The 22,325-nt window shown below is 44.3% G+C and overlaps 1 protein-coding gene and 1 long non-coding RNA gene across 9 annotated transcripts in view; one reads left to right on the plus strand and one right to left on the minus strand.

The window, feature by feature from the left end:
* fat3a (FAT atypical cadherin 3a) overlaps window positions 1–22,325 on the minus strand; it is a 173,107-nt gene that overhangs the window by 80,032 nt on the left and 70,750 nt on the right. For all 8 annotated transcript variants that reach the window (XM_037268356.1, XM_037268362.1, XM_037268359.1 and 5 more), the window contains one exon: window positions 4,011–4,334. In XM_037268356.1, the coding sequence (XP_037124251.1) occupies window positions 4,011–4,334 (324 nt within the window). The remainder of the gene's footprint in view (window positions 1–4,010; window positions 4,335–22,325) is intronic.
* On the plus strand, window positions 12,037–17,552 carry LOC119132843. The gene is made up of 2 exons (XR_005099952.1): window positions 12,037–12,241; window positions 17,409–17,552. It is a non-coding gene; the product is annotated as an uncharacterized LOC119132843 (long non-coding RNA).

A 22,325-nucleotide genomic window follows, 5' to 3' on the forward strand; every position in this document is an offset into this window, starting at 1 on the left:
AAATTGCATTGTCTTTTTTTGCTTCCACGTACTCCCTGCAATGTGCTCACATACTCGTCATTGCTTTCTGGTGCAATTACTGGGTTTTACGACTGTGTGAGTGGTCTCTGAACACCCCCCCAGTGTTGTGCCAAACACCAGACTTCCAGGGAGGACCCTTCAGCTGAGTGTGGCCGTTTAAAGCACCTCCTTTTCGGATATGCGGCAGAGGTGGTACCCCATACGTGGACTTCAGGTGAAATGTGAGGCAAATGAATCCTTACCACTTTAAATTAACTATAGAACAACGTATGAACAATTCAGCTTCCATAAAGCCTCTTGGAACATGCCGTGTTTGCATATGTTGGTAACTGATGAAAGGAAATCGACAGATGTGACAGGGCACTTCAGCTGCAGAGAGACTGCTCATTTCACTTAAATCGGCCACGGAGAGTTAAGCGATAGTCTGCACAATGATTTTCAATGGGGAAATCATCAACCATAATCAACCAAGACATGGAGGGGGGAGGGGGCTATTCCTCATTAAAAGTGGCCGTCTTTAAAGGCATTTGTTGTTTCTTTATTTCTCCAAAATGAATGTGATAAAATATAAAATGCAAACTTTTTTTTATTTTGCTGATAAAAAAAATACATATATAATCTGGGCTAGTTACTGAGAAATTAACCATCCTTGCTTTACATGCGCACACGCACAGACTAACACATTCATTTGAATAAGCCATTATCTATTGTAATATTTGCCCTCCATATTATTACTGCGTAGCCAATTAAACCTATGCAGGATCACCCAACTCAAGTCAATTCAAGTCAAGTCAAGTCAAGTCAACTGAATATCAGGAATGAAGAAGTTCCCTGAAGCTGCTGTTTTTATAGGATTAATCATGTACATGACGTTATTGGGCCACATCAAAGCGTGAACATTCCACAGGCAACATATATTTGTCATGTTTTATGTTAAAAATAAATTCTGATTGATTGTTCTTTTAAACATGGTAACTAGTTTTCGCCACAAAAGTCACAAACATTTGCACAATTGCTTCCAATATTCAAGTGCTGATGTTCTTAAAGACTAAGGGCCCTATTTTAAGGCCCAGCAAAAGTCTTGAGCAAAGTGCAGTGCAACTGTGCGCATGTGTGTTTTCTCTCTTTGGGTATTTTTGAAGATGGAATTAATTCATTAATTCAGTTTCATCATCATATTCATTGCATTAAAGCTATATATACACGCACCAATTTAGATAAATGAAAAGCACTTCCTTGGCAGATGGCTCTTCAGATGACGGACAAAGTTTGAAGTTGTCCGAAATATTTTTGTTGCATATCTCGCACTGTGCTGTCCGTCTTTTGCCGTCATAAAAGTAATTGCGATAGCCAAAGGTGGTGACTCGCGGTACCGCTCCCGCTGACATGTTTGCGCATGTCTGATATAAAGGGGCGTGATTCTCCAATAAACATGTTCGGTAGGTAGAGAGGGCACGACTGATTGATTGACAGGGTAGTGATCCAATCATGACAACGCCATTCTCAGCCTGCGCTCCTACCATGTTATCGATATTATTTTTTTAAATGTATTATTAATTTTATATTCAAATTGAAAACATAAACTAAATAACACTGAAGTCATTCAAGTCATCGTGTCTCAAGTCAAGTCAAGTCCCGAGTCTTTAACTTCCAAGTCCAAGTCGAGTCTCAAGTTTTTTCATTTTTTGTCAAGTCAAGTCACAAGTCATCAAAACAGCGACTCGAGTCGACTCGAGTCCAAGTCACAGTGACTCGAGTCCCCATCTCTGATAAATATAAATAAAATAAAATGATACTAGTATTACCGTATTGGCCCGAATATAAGACGGTGTTTTTTGCATTGAAATAAGACTGAAAAAGTGGGGGTCGTCTTACATTCGGGGTCTAGACATTATACTCATTCACAACGCTAGATGGCGCCATATATCTTCAAAGCGAATGCTGAACTTAACTCCCCGGGCCAAAGCGAACCCCTGTCACGAAGAATAAAAATAAAAATAGCGGTAGCAGTTTGCATTATTTCATTGCAATGTTTTTCCTTATTCGGATTTGTTTCAAGACTACAGTTAGACTTTGATGGTTCATGCAGTTATTGCAATTTTGTTGTTTTATCACAGTAGATTGCTTTATTTACATTTCAAAAACCAGAAGCCATTCATTTACAAATGTGATTGCACTTTAGTTTACATATTTAAATGTTCAGATATTAAGATGTGATAGACAGTTTTTGCATGATTTGAATGAGGCAAAATAACATGCTTTTTCTCTCGAATATATATATATTTTTTTCAGATGTACTGTAATTATTTTCTGTATAAAAATTAAATTTGGTGTTCAAAAAGTCTTTTTTCTTTTTTCTTATAATCAGGGTCGTTTTATATTCTGGCCAATACGGTAATATTGCAACAATGTATTCGATAAAGTGATTTCTACACTGATTTAGAGGATGTAGGGCACACGCTGTTGTCATATGAATGAAATATGACATCCACCATCCATGAATGTATCAGCAAAGCACAGAATCTGTCAGCCTTGCTTGGATCAAATCCACCAAAATCATGTTATACTACTTGCGCCACAACTTAGATCTGGTTTCACTTGGTCTAAAGTATAGTATATAAAGTATAGTCTACCTTCTGTCACCAAACTGTCATATGTGCCAGAGACATCCATCCATCCATCCATTTTCTGTACCGCTTAGTCCCCACGGGGGTCGCGGGCGTGCTGGAGCCTATCCCAGCCGTCATTGGGCAGTAGGCGGGGGACACCCTGAACCGGTTGCCAGCCATTCGCAGGGCACACAGAGACAAACAACCATTCGCACTCGCACTCACACCTAGGGACAAGTTGGAGTGCTCAATCGGCCTACCAAGCATGTTTTTGGGATGTGGGAGGAAACCGGAGTGCCCAGAGAAAACCCACGCGGGCCCGGGGAGAACATGCAAACTCCACACAGGGAGGGCCGGAGGTGGAATCGAACCCACACCCTCCTAACTGTGAGGCGGACGTGCTACCCAGTGCGCCACCGAGCCGCCTGCCAGAGACATTTAAACAAAAATACACTCGGTCTGCCGGATTGCCTGGCGTGGTGCATTATGATCTGCCAAATTCCCAAACACTGTAAACTAGACTTGCCCCGGCATAAAAATAAAAGTGCGTCAGTTTCTACGCATGTGTGCCTGAGTGAGTTTGTCACACTCTGTTTGTTCAATCAGATTATGTCCTGTGTAGTAACCAAAAAGATATCCTTATTTTGATCTTTTATTCCAGTATTAGTCCTTATACTTTATTCCCAACAGCTCTTATTTTTGGGTTCTGTAGGCAAAGCAATTGTAAGAATCAAATAATCTGTTACAGTAATTTATTCCATGTTTCTAAATTTAATTCTGATTATTTAAATCATGAAAATGTTCACATCACTGCCTGTGTTGATGAAGGATGGGTACAGCTAATATGAATGAATAAATAAACGGAGGCAAAAGAAAATGATAAGTGGAAGCAAGCTACAATGAGATTCATCATGTTTGAGTTACAGAAAGACAGCTCAGTCCTTTCTGCTTCTGCTTCAGCAATCAACTGCTTCCCTGATCTCTTCATTTGTAAACTCGTCTTTTTTTTTCAGATTAGCCATTTTCCTTTTTCTCACAAGATTTATATGTTCAGTTTTCACCTCGAAAGAATGTCTTTTGTGAAATCATTCTCTACAGTGACATGATGTAATTCCAGCCTCAAGTGAGCAAAGTGTACACGTGCCAAGTGAGCAAAGTGTACATGTGCCAATCTTTAGAAATGTATCAAATTCATTCTTAATATTAAGATGAACATTCTGTGCATGTGGGTGGAAACTGTTTAAATGGGTGTCAGTCATTACTGGCATCGGAGAATGATAAGAGGTGTCTGTCAAATCAAGTCACGGCTAATGGAAAATTCAGCACATTTCTTTTCATCATTTATCAAGTAATTATGGCTAAGCAAAAATAATTACTGACCAGTCCGAGGGTTGATGGTGAAGAAATTCTGCGGGTTTCCGCTGATGATGCGGTAGTTGAGCCGATCAGTCGATGCGTGTGGTGTGGCGTCGGGATCCTGGGCTTGGATTTGGACCACAGAAAAATCTCGAGGAGAGTTCTCTGGTATTGATGGCCTGTACAGCGGCTCAGACGTCAGGGGGGCATTGTCGTTTACATCCTCCACTTGGATGAATACTTCAATTGTGGCAAACTGAGGGACCACACCATGGTCACTGGCATACACTGTTAGCCAATAGGAGTCCTTGGTCTCGCGATCTAGCATGTCTGTTGTGTAGATCACTCCTGTTAGAGGAAGAAAAAATTTGAAAGTCAGACCACAATATTTTATGATAAAGCAAGACTGCAACATTTGACTTGAGAAGGTATATTTTTGATATTCATCCTAATCCATACAGTATGGTGTTCAAAAGCACCCCCAATATAATCAATATTGTTTGTTCAATATTATTTGTATTCCAGTTGGAATGCAATGCTCATAGAGGCTTTTACATATTTGCTTGAGAGTGACACAATATAATACTATAAATACGTGTAATGAATGGTGTTTGTCTGTTTATCTGTATTTTTATGCTTTCAATTCCACAGGTGTTATGAAAGCACAGTTTGAATCATTTATGGCCCACACTAGGATCTGAAATACAGTTCCAACTATGAAAACTGCAGATGTGTTGTGCACATAAAACATTCAGTAGGAACAAATGCGGCAAACAAACTGCTATAAATCAAGTATACCACTGTGGTGGAGTATTTTATGTTAAAACACCTTTGTTGTATGTGTTTTCTACATCATTATCCCAGAAAGTCAAAATCAAGCACATTCCACATAATGCCATACTAATTGAGTCACTGTCAAACACTTTATTTATAATTCATAGTTATAGGAGAATGGTGTACATCATGTTAGATTTAAAGCTGCTAAACCCAAAAGAAACAGTCGCATCAGCACCACCTCTCAGGTGTGACTCTGGCAATTTTTCTCGAGCAGGCCTCAGTCTGTCAGTCACTCGTCCTCAAGACACAATTTATGACTGAGCCCCTTGAGGGTGTGCACCCATCCTTATACACTGTACTTTATTCACTTCTCACCCATAACTATAATGGTTTTGTGGAACCAAGTCATCAAAATTGTCTTGAGTAATCCTTTAGAAATGCAGCCTGAACCTAGATTTGCTTCCTCTCTCCTTGCCATCTCAAGCTGTTCACATCCATGTGTTGTTTAGGTATGTGTCAAATTTACAATATATCCCATCCAGTAGTAGATAGTGCTTCTTTGTATTATATTTATTGTATGACAGCACAGTGGTTGAGTGGTTAGGACATCTGCTTCACATTGCTGAGGTTAAAATCTCAAGTCCTGCTTTCCAGTACGGGATTTGCATGTGCCCATGTAAATTTCCTGCAGGTACTCCAACTTCATCCAACATTCCCAAAATATGCTTCTTAGGTTCATTGAAGACTAAATTGCCTGTGAGTGTGAATGTTTCCCGACGGTATGTGCCCTGCAAATGACAAGCAACCACTCAAGAATGTATCCTGGCTCATTTCATTTAGAATAGATTCATCTTAGAAGTATAGAAAATAGATGGATGGGATGGATGGATATCAAATGTATATTTTACCAATGTGATTAGTAATATTACTAGTGGTCCCAAAAACCTGCGTGGTACGACGTAAAAGCTGCAACAACGTCAAGTTCAGTTGTACTACTTGTAATACCGTGATATGTCTCCCTATTTCTCTCTCTGTAATGTCACATTGTTTTTTAATAACAGCTGAGCTAAGGTCAAAACTGTACCATCCAGCCAAATAAAACGTGCTCAAACTGGGTTATTTACAATGACACATTTTGCATCTTCAGCAGTATGCTAAAAATTCTTCACGCACGTCACCCAATCAGTGAATGAGTAAAACCAAGCCTGACTCTGAGTTGTCAGTTCATTGTCTATTCTTCAGTCATGCCTCACTTCCATATTTTTAATTTGCTAGCACTGTAATCTATTTCTTGCCTGTTGTTATTTATTTGATTTAATTTATTTTTAATTTTTATTTTACTGCCTGTGTGTTGTGGATGATGAAAACATTTTAGCGCTTCCCTGCCTCCACTTCTGCTTGTTAACTGCAGCTGGGTCTGTAATGCTAACGTGAGTCTGTAAAAGTCAAACAAAATATTCTTTTATGAGAGTCATCCTTTTTATCTTGTCATTTACTATACATAAGATACATGTCAAAGCCAGTGCATTCTCTAACCTCAGCATGTGTGCAGTCGGTGGCTTGAATGTGTCACTGCTCATATGTGCCACCTGTCTTCATCGCCTTTAAGAATAAGGTCTGTCAGACGTATGCAAGTGCTCTGTAAGCGCTAATTATATTTATATATATACGTATGTATATATATATATGTGTGTGTGTGTGTGTGCGTGTGGTTTTGTCAAACATTTAATCATGATTTTACATCATCACAGCTTACATGGGTATTACTGAAAAGGTTCATGCTTCCACAGCTCTATGGTGAAACGTTTCTCGCTGAAGGAACATAAAAGATGAGATATTTATGGTTGAGACCTACTCATTTGGACTTTATTAAAGGCTGATTACTAAAGCAACTCTACTAGTGCTTTTATAAATACAGGACATGATCATACTTTGATTGATTGATATCCCAGTCACTGTTTTTCAGCAGCAACACCTCAAATGGGAGGCACTCCCTTTTGAAGACACAGTGGAAGTGTCACGACTCGTCCCCAGTCGTGTTACTATGTGTCTAGGTCAGGGGTCTCAAACTCCAGTCCTCGGGGGCCGTATTCCTACATGTTTTCCAGGTTTCCCTCGTTAAACACACCTGATTCAATTATCAGGCTCCTGCAGAACGTGCGGATGAACTGATCATTTGAATCAGGTGTGTTTAACGAGGGAAACTTGGAAAACATGTAGGAATGCAGCCCCCGAGGACTGGAGTTTGAGACCTCTGGTCTAGGTTGTCATGGTTTCTGTTCGCGTCGCCCCTCCCCTCCTGTGTCACCTCAATCAATGTAACCGCGGTCACGTGCCTCGTGTTTCGTGTTTTGTATTTAAGTCCTGTCTGCCCCTCACTCCCCGTCGGATCATTGTGTTGTTGTTGTCGTTATATCTTGATGTCTCCATGTCCTGTTGATTTCTTGTCTCACGTTCCGGTCAGTAAGTCGAGTTATTGTTTTTTTTAAGTCATGTCAGTTTGCCGAGTCTGTTAGTTTTGTTTTCTCCAATAAACCCTGGTCCATGCTGCATTTGGTCGCCCTGCTCCATTCCGATACGTGACAGGAAGTGCCTGTGTAGTGAATTCCAAATGCCTTCCACTCCCACGGATTAGTGTAAATGCTCATCACTCCCTTAATTAATCCCGACCTAATTTCCAATTAAGATTGATACTCAGTTTGTCTGTCTTGCTGAAATGAACTTACTCAGACATTGCCGTGCCCCCAGGACAGTCAGGCATCTTCACACTAAATGAGCTGGAATCCAACAACTGAAATGTATTTCTTCCTTTTATTCAGGGCATTTAGTGGTTTCGAGATCATCGTTCATTTCTGGGGTTGTTAAAAAATGAGTTAAACCAGGGGTGCGCAATACGTCGATCGCAATCGACTGGTCGATCGCCAAGCCACTATTGGTCGATCGCGTGATCTTAAAATGTTTTTGTTTTTTGTTTTGTTTTTCCGCACTTGACGCGTGTACAAACAACGGCGCTAACAACACAACACAAACACGCTAGCTCACGAGTTCCCTCCAATTGTCAGAACCCTGTTTTTTCTCTTAAACTTAAGAAAGGGTATAAAAATTCTTCATTCTCCAGGCTGTTAGGATCCTGAACTCTCTCCCCCCTTCTACGTAGCGTCCTGTACTTTTGTGCTATATTCTGACTGTCTGCTGTATGCACACTTGCTCCATTTTTGCTCCTCTTATTTATTGTATTTGTTTATTTATTATTTATTCACCACTCTTATTTATTCATTGTTTGTGCCTTCTTGTTTTTATTTTTTTGTGTTGTTTACTTGTATGCATATTGTGTACTATGTCTTGTCACCGTGGGATAGTGGGAACGTTATTTCGATTTCTTTGTGTGTATTGGCATGTGAAGAAATTGACAATAAAGCAGACTTTGACTTTGAAAATTAGTGGGGCAGCTGGTCATAGTAAGAAGTATCACTTTCATAGGGAATGGGAGCAGGACTTTTTTTTCACGATGACATGTATATATATATATATATATATTATATAAAAAAGATTTTTTTTTAGTCGGTAGATCTTTGTGACTTGGTCATTTCAAAAGTAGCTCGCGAGCTGAAAAAGTTCGGGCACCCCTGAGTTAAACAGTCTGTAAATCCAGCCTCAGGTTTCATCTAATTGTTTTATTACTTCACAATAATCCATTTAATTTAATTCATCTCTTACCGTCAGCAACACGAGCCTAGCCATGTTATGGTTTAACACAGTTACCACTGCTGATTGCGATTAAATGTGAATTATGGAAGGATGTCTTTTTCTGATAATTTTTTTTACCAAATGTAATGTAATGATTGTAATTAAAGTTTTTGCCCATTCATAATTAAGATTTGCTTGCTTGCTGACCATCGACGGTGCTGTGGTGGATAGAGTGAGCAGCACCAGATTCCTGGGGGTGCACATCAGTGAGGACCTCTCCTGGACCACCAACACCGCATCACTGGCGAAGAAAGCTCAGTGCCGCCTGTACTTCCTGCGGAAACTCAGGCGAGCAGGTGCTCCTCCGGTCATCATGACTACATTCTACCGTGGCACCATTGAGAGCGTCCTCTCCAGTTGTATCGCTGTTTGGGGTGGTAGCTGCACTGAATACAACATGAAGGCCCTGCAGCGCATAGTGAACACGGCTGGTAAGATTATTGGTGCTTCACTCCCCTCCCTGAAGGACATTTACGCCTCCCATCTCACCCGCAAGGCGACCACGATTGTGAGTGATGTGAGTCACGCCGCTCACTCTTTGTTTGATCTTCTGCCCTCTGGGAAGAGGTACAGGAGCCTGCGCTCCCGCACCACCAGACTCACCAACAGCTTCATACTCCAGGCTGTTAGGATCCTGAACTCTCTCCCCCCTTCTGCGTAGCATCCTGTACTCCTGCGCTATATTCTGACTGTCTGCTGTATGCACACTTGCTCCATTTTTGCTCCTCTTAGTTATTATGTTTTTTGTTTATTTATTATTTATTCGTCACTCTTATTTATTCATTGTTTCTGCCTTCTTGTTTTTACTTTTTGTGTTGTTTACTTGTGTGTATATTGTGTACTATGTCTTGTCACCGTGGGATAGTGGGTACGTAATTTCAATCTCTTTGTGTGTCTTGACGTGAAGAAATTGACAATAAAGCATACTTTGACTTTATAAGCAATCATTAAACCAATAATACTTATACTAACTTCATAAAGACAATGTCTAGTATTTTAAAGTGATTTCATGCAGACCTTATTCAATTTTTAGTGAGCTCTCTGTGTTTTACACTTTTGAACAAGAATTAGGAATTCCAAATTGAATTGACCTTTTAATCCACAATTTTGAGCACATTCATTCATTCATCATACCGCTTATCCCCACGGGGGTCGCGGGCGTGCTGAAGCCTATCCGAGCAGTCATCGGGCAGTAGGTGGGGGACACCCTGGACCGGTTGCCAGCCAATCGCAGGGTACACAGAGACGAACAACCGTCCGCACTCGCACTCACACCTAGGGGCAATTTGGAGTGCTCAAGCTTTTTTTGGGGGGGGGGATGTTGGAAGAAATTGGAGTGCCTGGAGAAAACCCACACGGGCATGGGGAGAACATGCAAACTCCACATAGGGAGGGCCGGAGGTAGAATCAAACCCGCATCCTCCGGGGTAAAGATACTAACAATACAGAAACAAAAAATATTACACAAGCTGTTGATGTAGAGGAGCCAAACCTTGCAGCAGGTGCTGCTCCAATAAATTTATTCAGCACTCCAAATCACTACCCACTGATATAAGCCTGATATGAGATGCAAATATTAAATGTTCAAGCGTCCTACGGGATACTTTCTGTTGATGCTTTCTGTTGTCGGGTATCATAACCTGTAGTTAATCTCGGCCTTTATTATGTATTAGAACTCAGATTGTAATTTTAATTGTTTTAAACTGTTTTGTACAGTGTGTACAACTTTCTGCTTTTCTGATGTTGAATGTTAGTCAAAGCTTAATGAGGTAATCATTGAGTTCCATGTTGCTGTCTGTTTTTTCTCAACAATTATAGGGCGGGGCGGGGAGTCATTCCAGATAATAATCAAAGAATCATCAATGTAACAAACCTGAGGAAGTAAATGATATCTTCCTCTCCACACACATTCATACTGTATGTAGGATCCGTCGACATTGATAGTTTCACTTGGGGAAGTCGGGCTGAAAAATGTAGTCTAAATTTATTATGAGCTTCTCCATTAAAGCATGAGCGCAAATTTAGGGCCTAAGAGCTTTACCCGTACATGTTGTGTGGTGTGTGCGTGTAGATGTGTGTGTGCGTGTGTATGTGTGTGCGCGTGCATGCGCCCTGCATAACACATGTAAGAATCTAGCAGGATTTCTTGTACTTTGTAGTGATAGTCAAAGAGAAGAATGGAGTGCTCAGTCAAAAGAAATACAGTACAGTACACACACACACACACGCGCGCGCATACACACACACACACACACACACACACACACACACACACACACACACACACACACACACATCCCATGTCAGCATCTTCAGCACCCTGGCCAGTTCCGCTCCTCTTACTCTTCCATGTTACACATCATTCACAGCCACGCCTACAGTAATCACTGCTGATTACCTGCCACCTGTCACCGGTTTATCTACTCCACTACTTAAACGCTGCAATCCCGTCACTCCCTGTCAGATCGTCCCTTGTTGCTCCTTCTTTATGTTCCATTTAACATCCGATTCCTGTTGCCAACTTTGTTTGCACGTCTGTCTGACCGACTATCCCGAACGCTGGCTGCCCTGACCACTCGCCCGTTCTAGGTCACAATTTTCCCTCACTTCCTGCCTGGTGTTTTTTCTGGGACTCTACATGCCCTGTCAGGCTTGATCATTCGCCCGTCCCCGACTACGAAATTGCCTTGTTCTTTGTCCACAGTGACGCACGAAAAGCCCTCTATCCTAGTCCACTCGAAGACTTGCTGTGCGCAATCCCAGTACTGTACAGTATTCTCTGTGTGTGTGTGTGTATGTGTGTGTGTGTGTGTGTGCGTGTGTGTCTGTGTGTGTGTGTGTGCGCGCGTGTACACATTTATTTACACTTTTTGTCCGATCGCCAAGGGGCACTGAAATGGGCGATAATATGTATATTTCCCTTATGTAGTATGCAATACCTGCATCTCAGTGGTGATCTTAACACTAGAACAGCGGCTATTTTGATCCACCTCTAACAGCGGGGTGCGTCAATTGACGCTCCATCGATGCGACACGTCATGTTATCGCGATCGTCTTGTTCGAGCGCACGCCCCGATAACGTAATTGTGTGAGGATATTGTAGCGGAGTGACGAGTGTAATTGTATCATAGTTAATGGAGAAAAACAATTTAACAGGGACATTCGACGTGCTGTCAAATCAGTCATATTTAAACTTGCGCAATGACGTTGGCATGCGGTCGCGGAGAAAAAAGTAAGTTTTGGGGGGAATTTTTAACAGCATGGGCGATAATTAGAGGTATCAATGGTTTTTATTTATGTCATCGCTAACACACTGGGCGATTATTAGAATATGGGCGATAATTAGAATAACGCATGTATGTGTATGTGTATAGATATTATCTATCTATCTATCTATCTATCTATCTATCTATCTATCTATCTATCTATCTATCTATCTATCTATCTATCTATCTATCTATCTATCTATCTATCTATCTATCTATCTATCTATCTATCTTTCTTTTATCCACAGGGAGTAACTGTGAGCAGAGTGCAGAGGGCCCAGGTGTGACTCATCAGGCTCGTTAAGAAGTGCTCTTAAGGAGCATGCTGTCGACTGCTCGTCGCCTGAGTGTCCCTACCAGTGTGATCATCTCCACGGTTGTGCCTCTAGCTCCTCGATCTTGCTCCTTGATCTTGCTCCTAGTTCTCGCCTTGCTCATCCACGCCACGCTCTTCAGATTCCTCTGGTTCCTCTGGCAGCAGCGAACCAATGATCAGCTGGAACAAGTGACCAGATTGCTCCAAAACACCCAGGTCAGAGAAACCCCCTTGCCACCAGCTGGCGCCTCGAGCTCTTCCGCATCGCCGCCGAGTCTGCACTTTGGCGACGTTCGTTGCCCTCATCCGGAGAAGTTCTCCGGAGAAGGTGGTAATTGCGGAGGTTTCCTCCTGCAGTGTTCGTTAGTTTTTAATCGGTCTTCCCAGTCTTTTTCCCACAACGGAGCTAAGATCTCATTTATTTTGGGACTCCTCATGGGCAAGGCGCTGCGATGGGCAGAAGCCCGGTTTTCTGACTGCTGGCATTTTGGCTGTTCTTACGAGGAGTTTTTGGAGGAATTTAAGCAGACCTTTTCGACCGAGATCGATCAGACCGGTGTGTCTCGCCGGTTGTGGGGGCTTAGGCAAGGGAATAGCACCGTGTCAGATTTCTCCATTGAGTTTCGGACGTTAGCAGCTGCGTCCGGGTGCGGCCCTGTAGCCTTGAAAACGTTTTTTTTTTTCAAGCCTTAAATGAGTCCTTAAAGGACGAACTGGCAGTCCTGGAAGAACCAGGGACTTTGGACGACCTGATTTCCCTGGCCATTAGGTTGGACAATCGAATTAGGGAGAGACGGAGAAGCTCCCGATGGGAGCGGACGGAGGAGAGATCACAGTTTTTAACCAGGCCCAGTCCGCCCAGGCGATCGCCCAGCCAGTCCTCTCCAGAACCCGAGGCCATGTAGATTGGCCGGGTCCGACTCTCTCCGGAGGAGCTGCAGCGGCGCCGCGAGTCCCGACAGTGTCTGTACTGCGGCTCCCCAGATCATTTCATTGCCTACTGTCCAGTTCGGCCAAAAGAGCGGGTTCGACGGTCTTGAGGGGAGGACCGCCGGACCAGCCGACAAGTGTTAAGTCTCCTCGCTTCTCCCTACCCGCCATGACCAGCTCAGTGGCCTAGTGGTAGAGTGTCCGCCCTGAGACTGGAAGGTTGTGGGTTCAAACCCCGGCCGGGTCATACCAAAGACTATAAGAATGGGACCCATTGCCTCCCTGCTTGGCACTAAGCATTAAGGGTTGGAATTGGGGGGTTAGATCACCAATTGATTCCCGAGCGCGGCACCGCTGCTGCTCACTGCTCCCCTCTCCCCCAGGGGATGGATTAAAATCACACGGGGATGGGTTAAATGCAGAGGACAAATTTCACCACACCCAGATGTGTGTGTGACGATCATTGGGACTTTAACTTTTAACTTTATGATGTCTGTGCACAACCATCACTACGAGCTATCCGCGCTGGTCGACTCGGGGTGCGAGAGAAACTTGATCGACCAGGACTTCGTCTCCCGAGCCAAAGTCGAGACGGAGCCCCTCCCTACGCCTCTCGCTGTCTCTGCCCTGGATGGGAGAGGGCTCTCTAGCATAACCCAACACACCAGACCCGTGGAGCTAGTCATCTCTGGCAACCATCGTGAAGTCCTTTCCTTTTATGTCTTCCCCGTAAGACAGTCAGCTCTTGTACTTGGTTTCCCCTAGCTCCAGAGACACAACCCTCAGATCAACTGGTCAGAATGCCATATCGAGTCCTGGTCCACGACGTGCTTGTCCTCTTGTCTTCAGTCTGCCGTGCCATCTCGCCCGCCCCTAGTAGCATCCGAGGAACCTGGGCTGATTGACCTTTCACATGTGCCCAGAGAATACCATGACCTAAAACAGGTTTTTAACAAGAGCAAGGCTTCATCCTTACCACCGCATCGCCCCTATGATTGCGTCATAGAGCTTCTTTCCGGAGCTCCGCTACCGTCCAGTAGACTCTACAATATCTCATGCACTGAGAGACAAGCTATGGAGACTTACTACATCAATGAATCACTGGCCGCTGGCATCATTCGCCCGTCCTCCTCACCCCTGGGGCCAGGTTTCTTCTTTGTGGGCAAGAAGGGTAAGACTCTCCGCCCTTGCATTGACTACCGTGGCCTCAACCTCATCACCGTCAAAAACAGGTATCCTCTTCCCCTCCTTTCATCAGCATTTGAACCAGTCCAGGAATCCACCATCTTCACCAAGCTCGACCTCCGTAATGCATATCATCTGGTCAGGATCCGCCAAGAAGATAAGTAGAAGACCGCTTTCAAGACCCCACTAGGCCACTTCGAGTACCTGGTCATGCCTTTTGGACTTTGCAACGCCCCCGCAGTCTTCCAAGCCTTAGTCAACGATGTCCTTCGGGACTTACTCAACATATTCGTCTTTGTCTACCTTGATGACATCCTCATCTATTCACGGACCCCTCTGAACATCGCCATCATGTCCGCCTGGTGCTGCAGCGTCTCCTGGAAAATCGCTTATTTGTCAAGGCTGAGAAGTGCGAGTTCCACAAACATTCCGTCACATTCTTAGGATTCATTCTCGAGGGAGGTCAGGTTCGGCCTGACCCCGACAAGATCAAGGCCGTCTTGGACTGGCCTGTTCCAGAGAACCACAACCAGGTCCAACGCTTCCTCGGGTTTGCCAACTTTTACCGCCGATTCATCCGCAACTACAGTCAGACAGCCGCTCCCCTAGCAGCCTTGACCTCTACCAAGACATTTACCTGGACTCAAGAAGCCTACGCCGCGTTCATCACTTTAAAGGTGAAGTTCTCACAGGCACCAATCCTGATTCATCCAGATCCCAGCAAACAATTTACCCTGGAGGTCGACACTTCCGACAGTGGAGTAGGGGCTATCTTGTCACAGCGCTCGGACTCTGATGGGAAGCTTCACCCCTGTGCCTTTTTCTCTCGACGTCTGTCACCCGCAGAGAGGAATTATGATGTCGGTGACTGGGAACCTTTGGCCATTAATGTGGCGCTTGAGGAGTGGCGTCACTGGCTGGAGGGCACTGAGCAACCGGTGCTGGTCTGGACCGACCACAAGAACCTGTCATATCTACAGTCCGCCAAACGCCTGAATCCTCGCCAGTCTCGCTGGTCCTTGTTTTTCTCTCGTTTTTTTCTCTCGTCCATTTCTTATCGCCCAGGCTCCCAGAACACGAAGCCAGATGCCTTGTCCCGCCAATTCGCTCCCGGCGAGTCTGTGGAGGAACCAGCTCCAATCCTTCCCCTCAGTTGTACCATAGGCTCCCTCTCCTGGGATATCGAGGGGCTCGTTGCTCAGGCTCAGCTACGGGAACCCGATCCAGGCACAGGGCCACGGGGAAAGACCTACGTCCCTTCCTCAGTCCGTCCTCGCCTAATTAACTGGTTTCATTTGACCAAATTCTCAGCCCATCCCGGGACCAGCCGCACCATCGCGTTGTTCACCAGAGGCTTCTGGTGGCCACAAGGACATCAGGGAATACGTTCTCGCCTGTTCCATCTGTGCTCGCAACAAGTCCTCCCATAGACCCCCTGCTGGTCTTCTACAGCCTCTCGCCATACCCAACCGCCTCTGGTCCCATATTGCATTAAATTTTGTCACTGGCCTGCCCGTTTCACAGGGAATGACCACCATCCTCACCATCGTCGACCGTTTCTCCAAGTCATGTCATCTTGTACCGCTCAGAAAACTCCCCTCTGCATTCCAGACAGCTCAGCTTCTCATCAAACACGTATTCCGTCTCCACGGTATCCCGCAGGAGATCCTGTCTGATCGAGGTCCCCAGTTCATATCCCAGGAGTGGAAACAGTTCTGTTCAGCCCTTGCTGCGAAGGTCTCCCTGACATCGGGCAACCATCCCCAGACGAACGGGCAGACTGAGCGCTTGAACCAGGAGCTCGAGGCCGCGCTCCGATGTCTCTGCTCCAATACCCCGTCCGAGTGGAACAAGTTTCTCCCCTGGGTAGAGTATGCCCACAACTCTCATGTCTCCTGTTAGAGTGGTGCTCACTCCAACTTATTTTGCAAGAACCACACGGGAGACAATTTAGTCCTTTTAGACACCTGCAGGTGGAGAGTCATTCCTCGCTGTGCGTACAGCGATGATCGAATGAGGTCTGACTCTGGCCTCTTGCAAGAGCATTTTTATTAAGAGAAACAGGGTGGGGGTGACAGTGGACTGGATAGAGAAGAGAAAGCCCTTGACCTCTAGTCAAAGCATAGCAGGGGGTGTTTTACGACGTTGTGTAGGATGGGACAAGCTAGGTTATTTATTACTGGTTACATTCCAACATAATCATACGATCAAGATAGTTTGGAAAACCCTGTCATCTCCTCTGCCACAGGACTCTCCCCGTTTGAGATTTCATTAGGTTATCAACCGCCGCTGTTCCCGGCCGACGATAAGGAGATTGCGGTCACGTCTGTTCGCCACCATATCCGACGCTGCAAGAGCATTTGGTCAAACGCTGTCAAAGCCCTTCGTCGGTCGATCGAACAGAACCGCAAGTATGCCGACCGATGACGCATGCCTGCCCCCCTTTATTCCCCAGGTCAGAAGGTCTGGCTTTCCTCTCGGGACGTCCCCCTCAAGTCGGTGTCCCGGAAACTGGCCCCCCGCTTCATCGGGCCATATGAAATCCTGGCAGTAATTAGTCCCTCGGCGGTCCGTCTCCGTCTTCCTCCGAGCCTCCGAGTCCATCCCACCTTCCACGTCTCTCAGATAAAGCCAGTCGAGTCCAGTGCGCTTCTTCCCCCGGCCGTGCCCGCGCCTCCTGCCCGGGATCTTGATGGGGACCCGGTCCGACGGATCATGGACGCTCGTCGGCGGGGCCGGGGTTGGCAGTACCTTGTCGACCGGTCGTGGGTGCCCCGTTCCTACATCTGCGACCCTGCCCTCGTCTCGGACTACTGGTCATCACTCCCTTCTTCCTCTTCTGGGCCGCCGGGGGGCAGCCGTTGAGGGGGGGAGGGGTGTCAGGGTCCGGGGTGGCATGTTTCTTTTATCCACAGGGAGCAACTGTGAGCAGAGTACAGAGGGCCCAAGTGTGACTCATCAGGCTCGTTAAGAAGGGCTCTTAAGGCGCATGCTGTCGACTGCTCGTCACCTGAGTGTCCCTACCAGTGTGATCATCTCCACGGTTGTGCCTCTAGCTCCTCGATCTTGCTCCTTGATCTTGCTCCTAGTTCTCGCCTTGCTCATTTACGCCACGCTCTTCAGATTCCTCATGTTCGCAGTAAGATCTCCGTCACAGTCACGTTGATTCCTCTGACCAGGTCTTGTGCATCCTGCTTGCAGATTACTTCCACCGATCACCACCAAGATCCACCCCGTCCTGGCTGAACTCCTCACGCCCCACCACTGCTGCCCCGCTCCTGGCTCCGATCATTCCGCTCTACCTCACCGCAGCTCCTCCAATAAACACTCCTAACTCATTCTGGACATCTGAGTTGGTTTTTCTGCATGTGGGTCAAATCAGTCGTTACAACGATGACAGCCATTACTTTTTTAAGCGCTTCCGTCATTTATCATTACACAATCTCCTAACATTAAAAATGTCTAGTATTCAAAGAAATAGTGTGACCTCTTAGCTCAATATTATTTATGGAGCACATTATAAACAGGCTCGCCAAACCATGGGTCAGATAGCCAAGGACTGGTCAGCCACTTGCTAATGGTGCGTGGCTAATCAGAAAATCTTGACATTTTCTGTTGTGTCGGTCTGATTGTGCTGCATTGGCACATGTTCAGTTTGTGTGTATGGATCAGCTTCGGTGTGCGATCGATAGCAGTGATGCACTGATGGCAGTGGTGCATTTGAGGTCTGCCGGAAGCTCCAGTATGTAGTTCGAAGGGAGAACCTAGATTTATTGTGGCTTTTACGCCAACATAACTAACACAGATGAGTCGTGACACCTTCACTGTGATAACCACTAAGCTGCTGCCAGAACAGCAAGGAGTCTTAAAACATGACTTTGTTCTTGTTGCTGCAATATTAATGCAGCTAGCCTTAAACAGTAAACACAGTCATGTTGATTCTTTTAGATTTGAATCACAACCAGTTTCTTACACTGTCGAAAAACCTTTTAAAAACTCTCACTTTTAGTAGAAAATATATAAATATAATAAAAAAACATTTTTCATTCAATCTCTCTCGCTCACTCTCTCTCTCTTTCTCCCCCTCCGGTAGACATATTCAAATGTTCACTGCAATGAATGTCAATGTCGTCAGAAGTTACAAACATAAGTTCTTTAATGGGTGGCAAGGTGATGCATTGGTTAGCACGTCCGCCTGTGGAGGTTGTGGGTTTGATTCCAGTTCCAGCCTTACTCCGAAGTCAGCTGGAATAGGCTCCAGCACACCCATGACGCCCGAGAGAAGAAGCGATTCAGAAAATGAATGGCTTATCAATATAATGACATCCTGAGTTGCAGTTTACAACCCGGCATTGGTGGCACCTAAGATAGATTTGTAAATCCGGCTTGCTATAAATAAATACCTCCATGACACCAAGGTTAAGTGTTGTAATACCATCCCCTTATTGAGTTATAATAACAATACGTTTTGAACTCAGATTTGAATGAAAAAAATGTAATTAAACTTAACTGAAGATACTTTTATGTACTAAACAGGAATATGTTTGGAGAGCTCCATCAGTGTGATATTTCTTTTCTTAACTCCTGTCATGTGTCGTCCCCAGTTCTGTGTCTGTGTGCTCACCCCTCCCTTCCGGTGTGCCCTTGATTTGTGTAATCACACGCACCTGCCTCTCGTTACCTGTGTCTTATTTAAGTTCTGTTTGCGTGTCACTCTATGTCGGAGCATTGCACGAGATGTGCGGACCATGCATGTCTCACTGTCACGCGGTTTGTTTTGTTCCTGTCTTTTGTTTCACGCTTTGGCGGTCTGTCCTTTTGGTTTTGCTTAGTCACGTCAGTTTGCCGGGTTTGTCCTTTGGTTTCTGCAATAAACCCTGGTCCAAGCTGCATTTGGTCGTCCTCGCTCCATTCCTCCACCCCGTTCCTGACAACTCCCACACGTTTTTCATGACGACTTCAATTTCTGACAAGTGCCTGTTGTTATTAACTAAATTAAAGTTATGCAAGTTAACTACAAACTCACAAATACCAATAAACAATGTACAAGTGTTCATGTAGGCGTTGGCTACCCAACATCGAGGGCAACCACAAGCTGTGATTACCCGTTATTTTGTTCCTCAGCGTAGGAAATGTCTCGCGTATGTGTGTTTGTGTGCGTGTGAGTGTGTGCATGTGTGTTTGATTAGTTGATAAATTAGATTTTTCTTCAAGATTCGCTCTGTGTCCTTAGGGACTAGTCGCATATTACATGGTTCCATAGGCTTTGCAATGAGAATTTTGAGTCTTTGCACCTACAAATAAAATTTCTTTTTCCTTGTTAAGTAGATAAGGGCATGAACAGAATAAGGAATGTGCGTGGTGCACAGAGTTTCAACTGGGGTTATCTTCTAGCTGAAAAAGAAATATGTCGAGTTTTGTCAAACTATAATTTTTTATATTTAAGGTAGGTTAACAATTGTAATTTTCTATTCTATTTTAATAGTGTGCGATAAATGTGACACTATTCACTTTCATAATGACAGTATGTTTTGTGCCATAAATATTGTGCTGAAATTATGTTTCACAAGTCTGTAAAAGCAACATAGACAAAATGCTTGTGTTGGTTAAATAAGTTGTTTCGGTACACTTAATTTAGTTGCAAGTGCTCACCAGAAGAACATTAGCACAATTACTCCTTCATCCACTTCCCCCCATTGGCCCACACTCAAGACAGTGTTCCATGGTCAAGCATGTTTACGTATGTAATAACATCTACATAGCAGAATGCTCTGAGACTGCAAAAGGAAGCAAAGCGTCCTTTAAAAGCCTCACCCCTCCCAAAAAAAAAAAGATAAAATATGTTCTGCTGTCTGTACATTTTATTAACTAATTATGCGCTAGAATACCTTCATCTTTTGTTCAGAATTAGCTCCTTATGACAGAAAACTGACCTGACTTCCTTCCCATTGCCCGCAGCACCACTGCGCTTTACACAACTGGACCCTGAGTATTTATTACTTCATTGAGAGGGTTGTTTTACTGCATGGAACTTGGCGGTCATTCGATAAATGCGGAGCTTTATACCACCCATCGGACGCTCAGCGTCAGGTCTATGGGGTAATGAGCTAACGCGGATGATGATTAGATGATCTGATGAGCTTCCCCTCATTTGAATGGTCAGCATCCGCCACTGCTTCATAGACTGCATTACTCCAACTTTTCAAACTACAAGCTCCGGTTAGCTTCATGTTAACTAGCAAAAAGAAAGAGACGAGCGGATGGATTTAAAATTGGACCAAAGCAATAAGCATTTCAGGAAATGGATCGATGGTTATGACCACGGTGGGATCTGCGGTTGGCCAGTGAATGATGAGGGATCATGAAGATTAAAGTAAGGCCTAGTAGAGTCTTTACCATAGTGTTCTGCGATGGTCTGTTTGTTAAATCCCCAGTTATAAAATGACCATTTATAAAATGAGCTTGTACATAGCTGCTTGTTTGATGGTAGTAACAACCCACTCCACATAAAAATCGCTAAAGAATCCAAAAGCCAAACACAAACACTATCAGTTGCACATCTATGGTCTCGACAACTAGCTCCTAAGAAGAAGCCTGTAAGCTGACCTATCCAGTGTTTGCCGCAAGGACTATTCATCATAATTTTGCAACACCAACGTGTGCAATAATCAACCCAGATTCTACAGTTGGCCACAATGCAAAGTAAGATTTGACTTTTGATAAGCCATTAGGTGGAGAAGATACGTCAGTTTTCAAATGAGTTTTCAAATAAACGATTATCTGTCTGTCTGTCTGTCTGCCTGCCTGCCTGCCTGCCTGCTTGCCTGCCGTCCTGCCTGTCTGTCTGTCTGTCTGTCTGTCTGTCTGTCTGTCTGTCTGTCTGTCTGTCTGTCTGTCTGTCTGTCTGTCTGTCTGTCTGTCTGTCTATGTCTATCTCTGTCTGTCTCTATCTGTGTCTATCTGTGTCTGTGTCTATCCATCTCTTTGTTTATCTATCTAAACACAATATACTGTAAAATATAGAAAACAGACACCCTACTTCTGGTCTATAATGCAGTTGTGGACACACATGGTCACGAGTACAACACTGCAAGACTTTCTTGGAGTCTTTGGACAAAGTTTTGCAGTAAAAGCTCACTGGTCAGGCTTGCCAAGGAAGTTACTGTCGGACTGCTCATGTTGCGAGGACGCTTGGAGACACCAAAAAATTACTTATTACCGCTTATATATGTAATTTAGAACAGAATTTGTGTTTTTTTTTATCTGTCCCACGTGATATCAATCAATACTGGCCAACACGTTTTACCAATCCATATTCTGCAAGATTTAAATCCAATGAGGCAATTGCTATGATAAATCATCATCATCACATTAAAATGAGTAATACTACAATCAAACAAATCTCAATTAGAATGTAGACAAGAAAATATATCCCGTTATTATCAACCACTTTTAAATTAGATACAGTTTACAGTACATTAGTGCCTTTGCAGATACCAATTTAATTCATTCGAGGACCACGTTTGTAACTTGAAACACTTGTATGTCAAATCTGTTCAAAAACACACACGGATGCACGCATCTCACACACACACACACACACACGCACACACACATACAAACACACACATACACACACACACACACACACACACACACAAACACTAAATAAAAATACAATCATCACACCAACAGCATGCCAGATATTAGGTATTTACAGATAGAGTAACTTGTATGCATGCAAGTGTGCGTCCCCGTTTCCGTCTTCTGTGCTTTGGAAAGACGCTCTACAAAGCTGGTTTTGTTGGGAGACAAAGATGCAGCCCTCCCTCCCAGTTACAAATTAATTACAGTACAAATAGAGGCCATGAATTCTGTTCCACACTACCCACGCCTTTCTATCATTCTGTCACCTAAAACAGGAGCGGTGACAGTGATTAAGAGTCTTGATGTGAGGAGCATTCAACTGAACTTAGTGGGTGGAGGCATAGCATAGAAAGGTTAGGTTTTGGAGGAAATGTTTGCGCATTTGTTGATAGCTCTTTAACAAATGTACACACACACGCACCCACACGCACACACACACACACACACAAATACACACGCACACACACACGC

Source organism: Syngnathus acus, chromosome 13 (assembly GCF_901709675.1).
Source record: "Syngnathus acus chromosome 13, fSynAcu1.2, whole genome shotgun sequence".
Taxonomy (NCBI): Eukaryota; Metazoa; Chordata; class Actinopteri; order Syngnathiformes; family Syngnathidae; genus Syngnathus; species Syngnathus acus.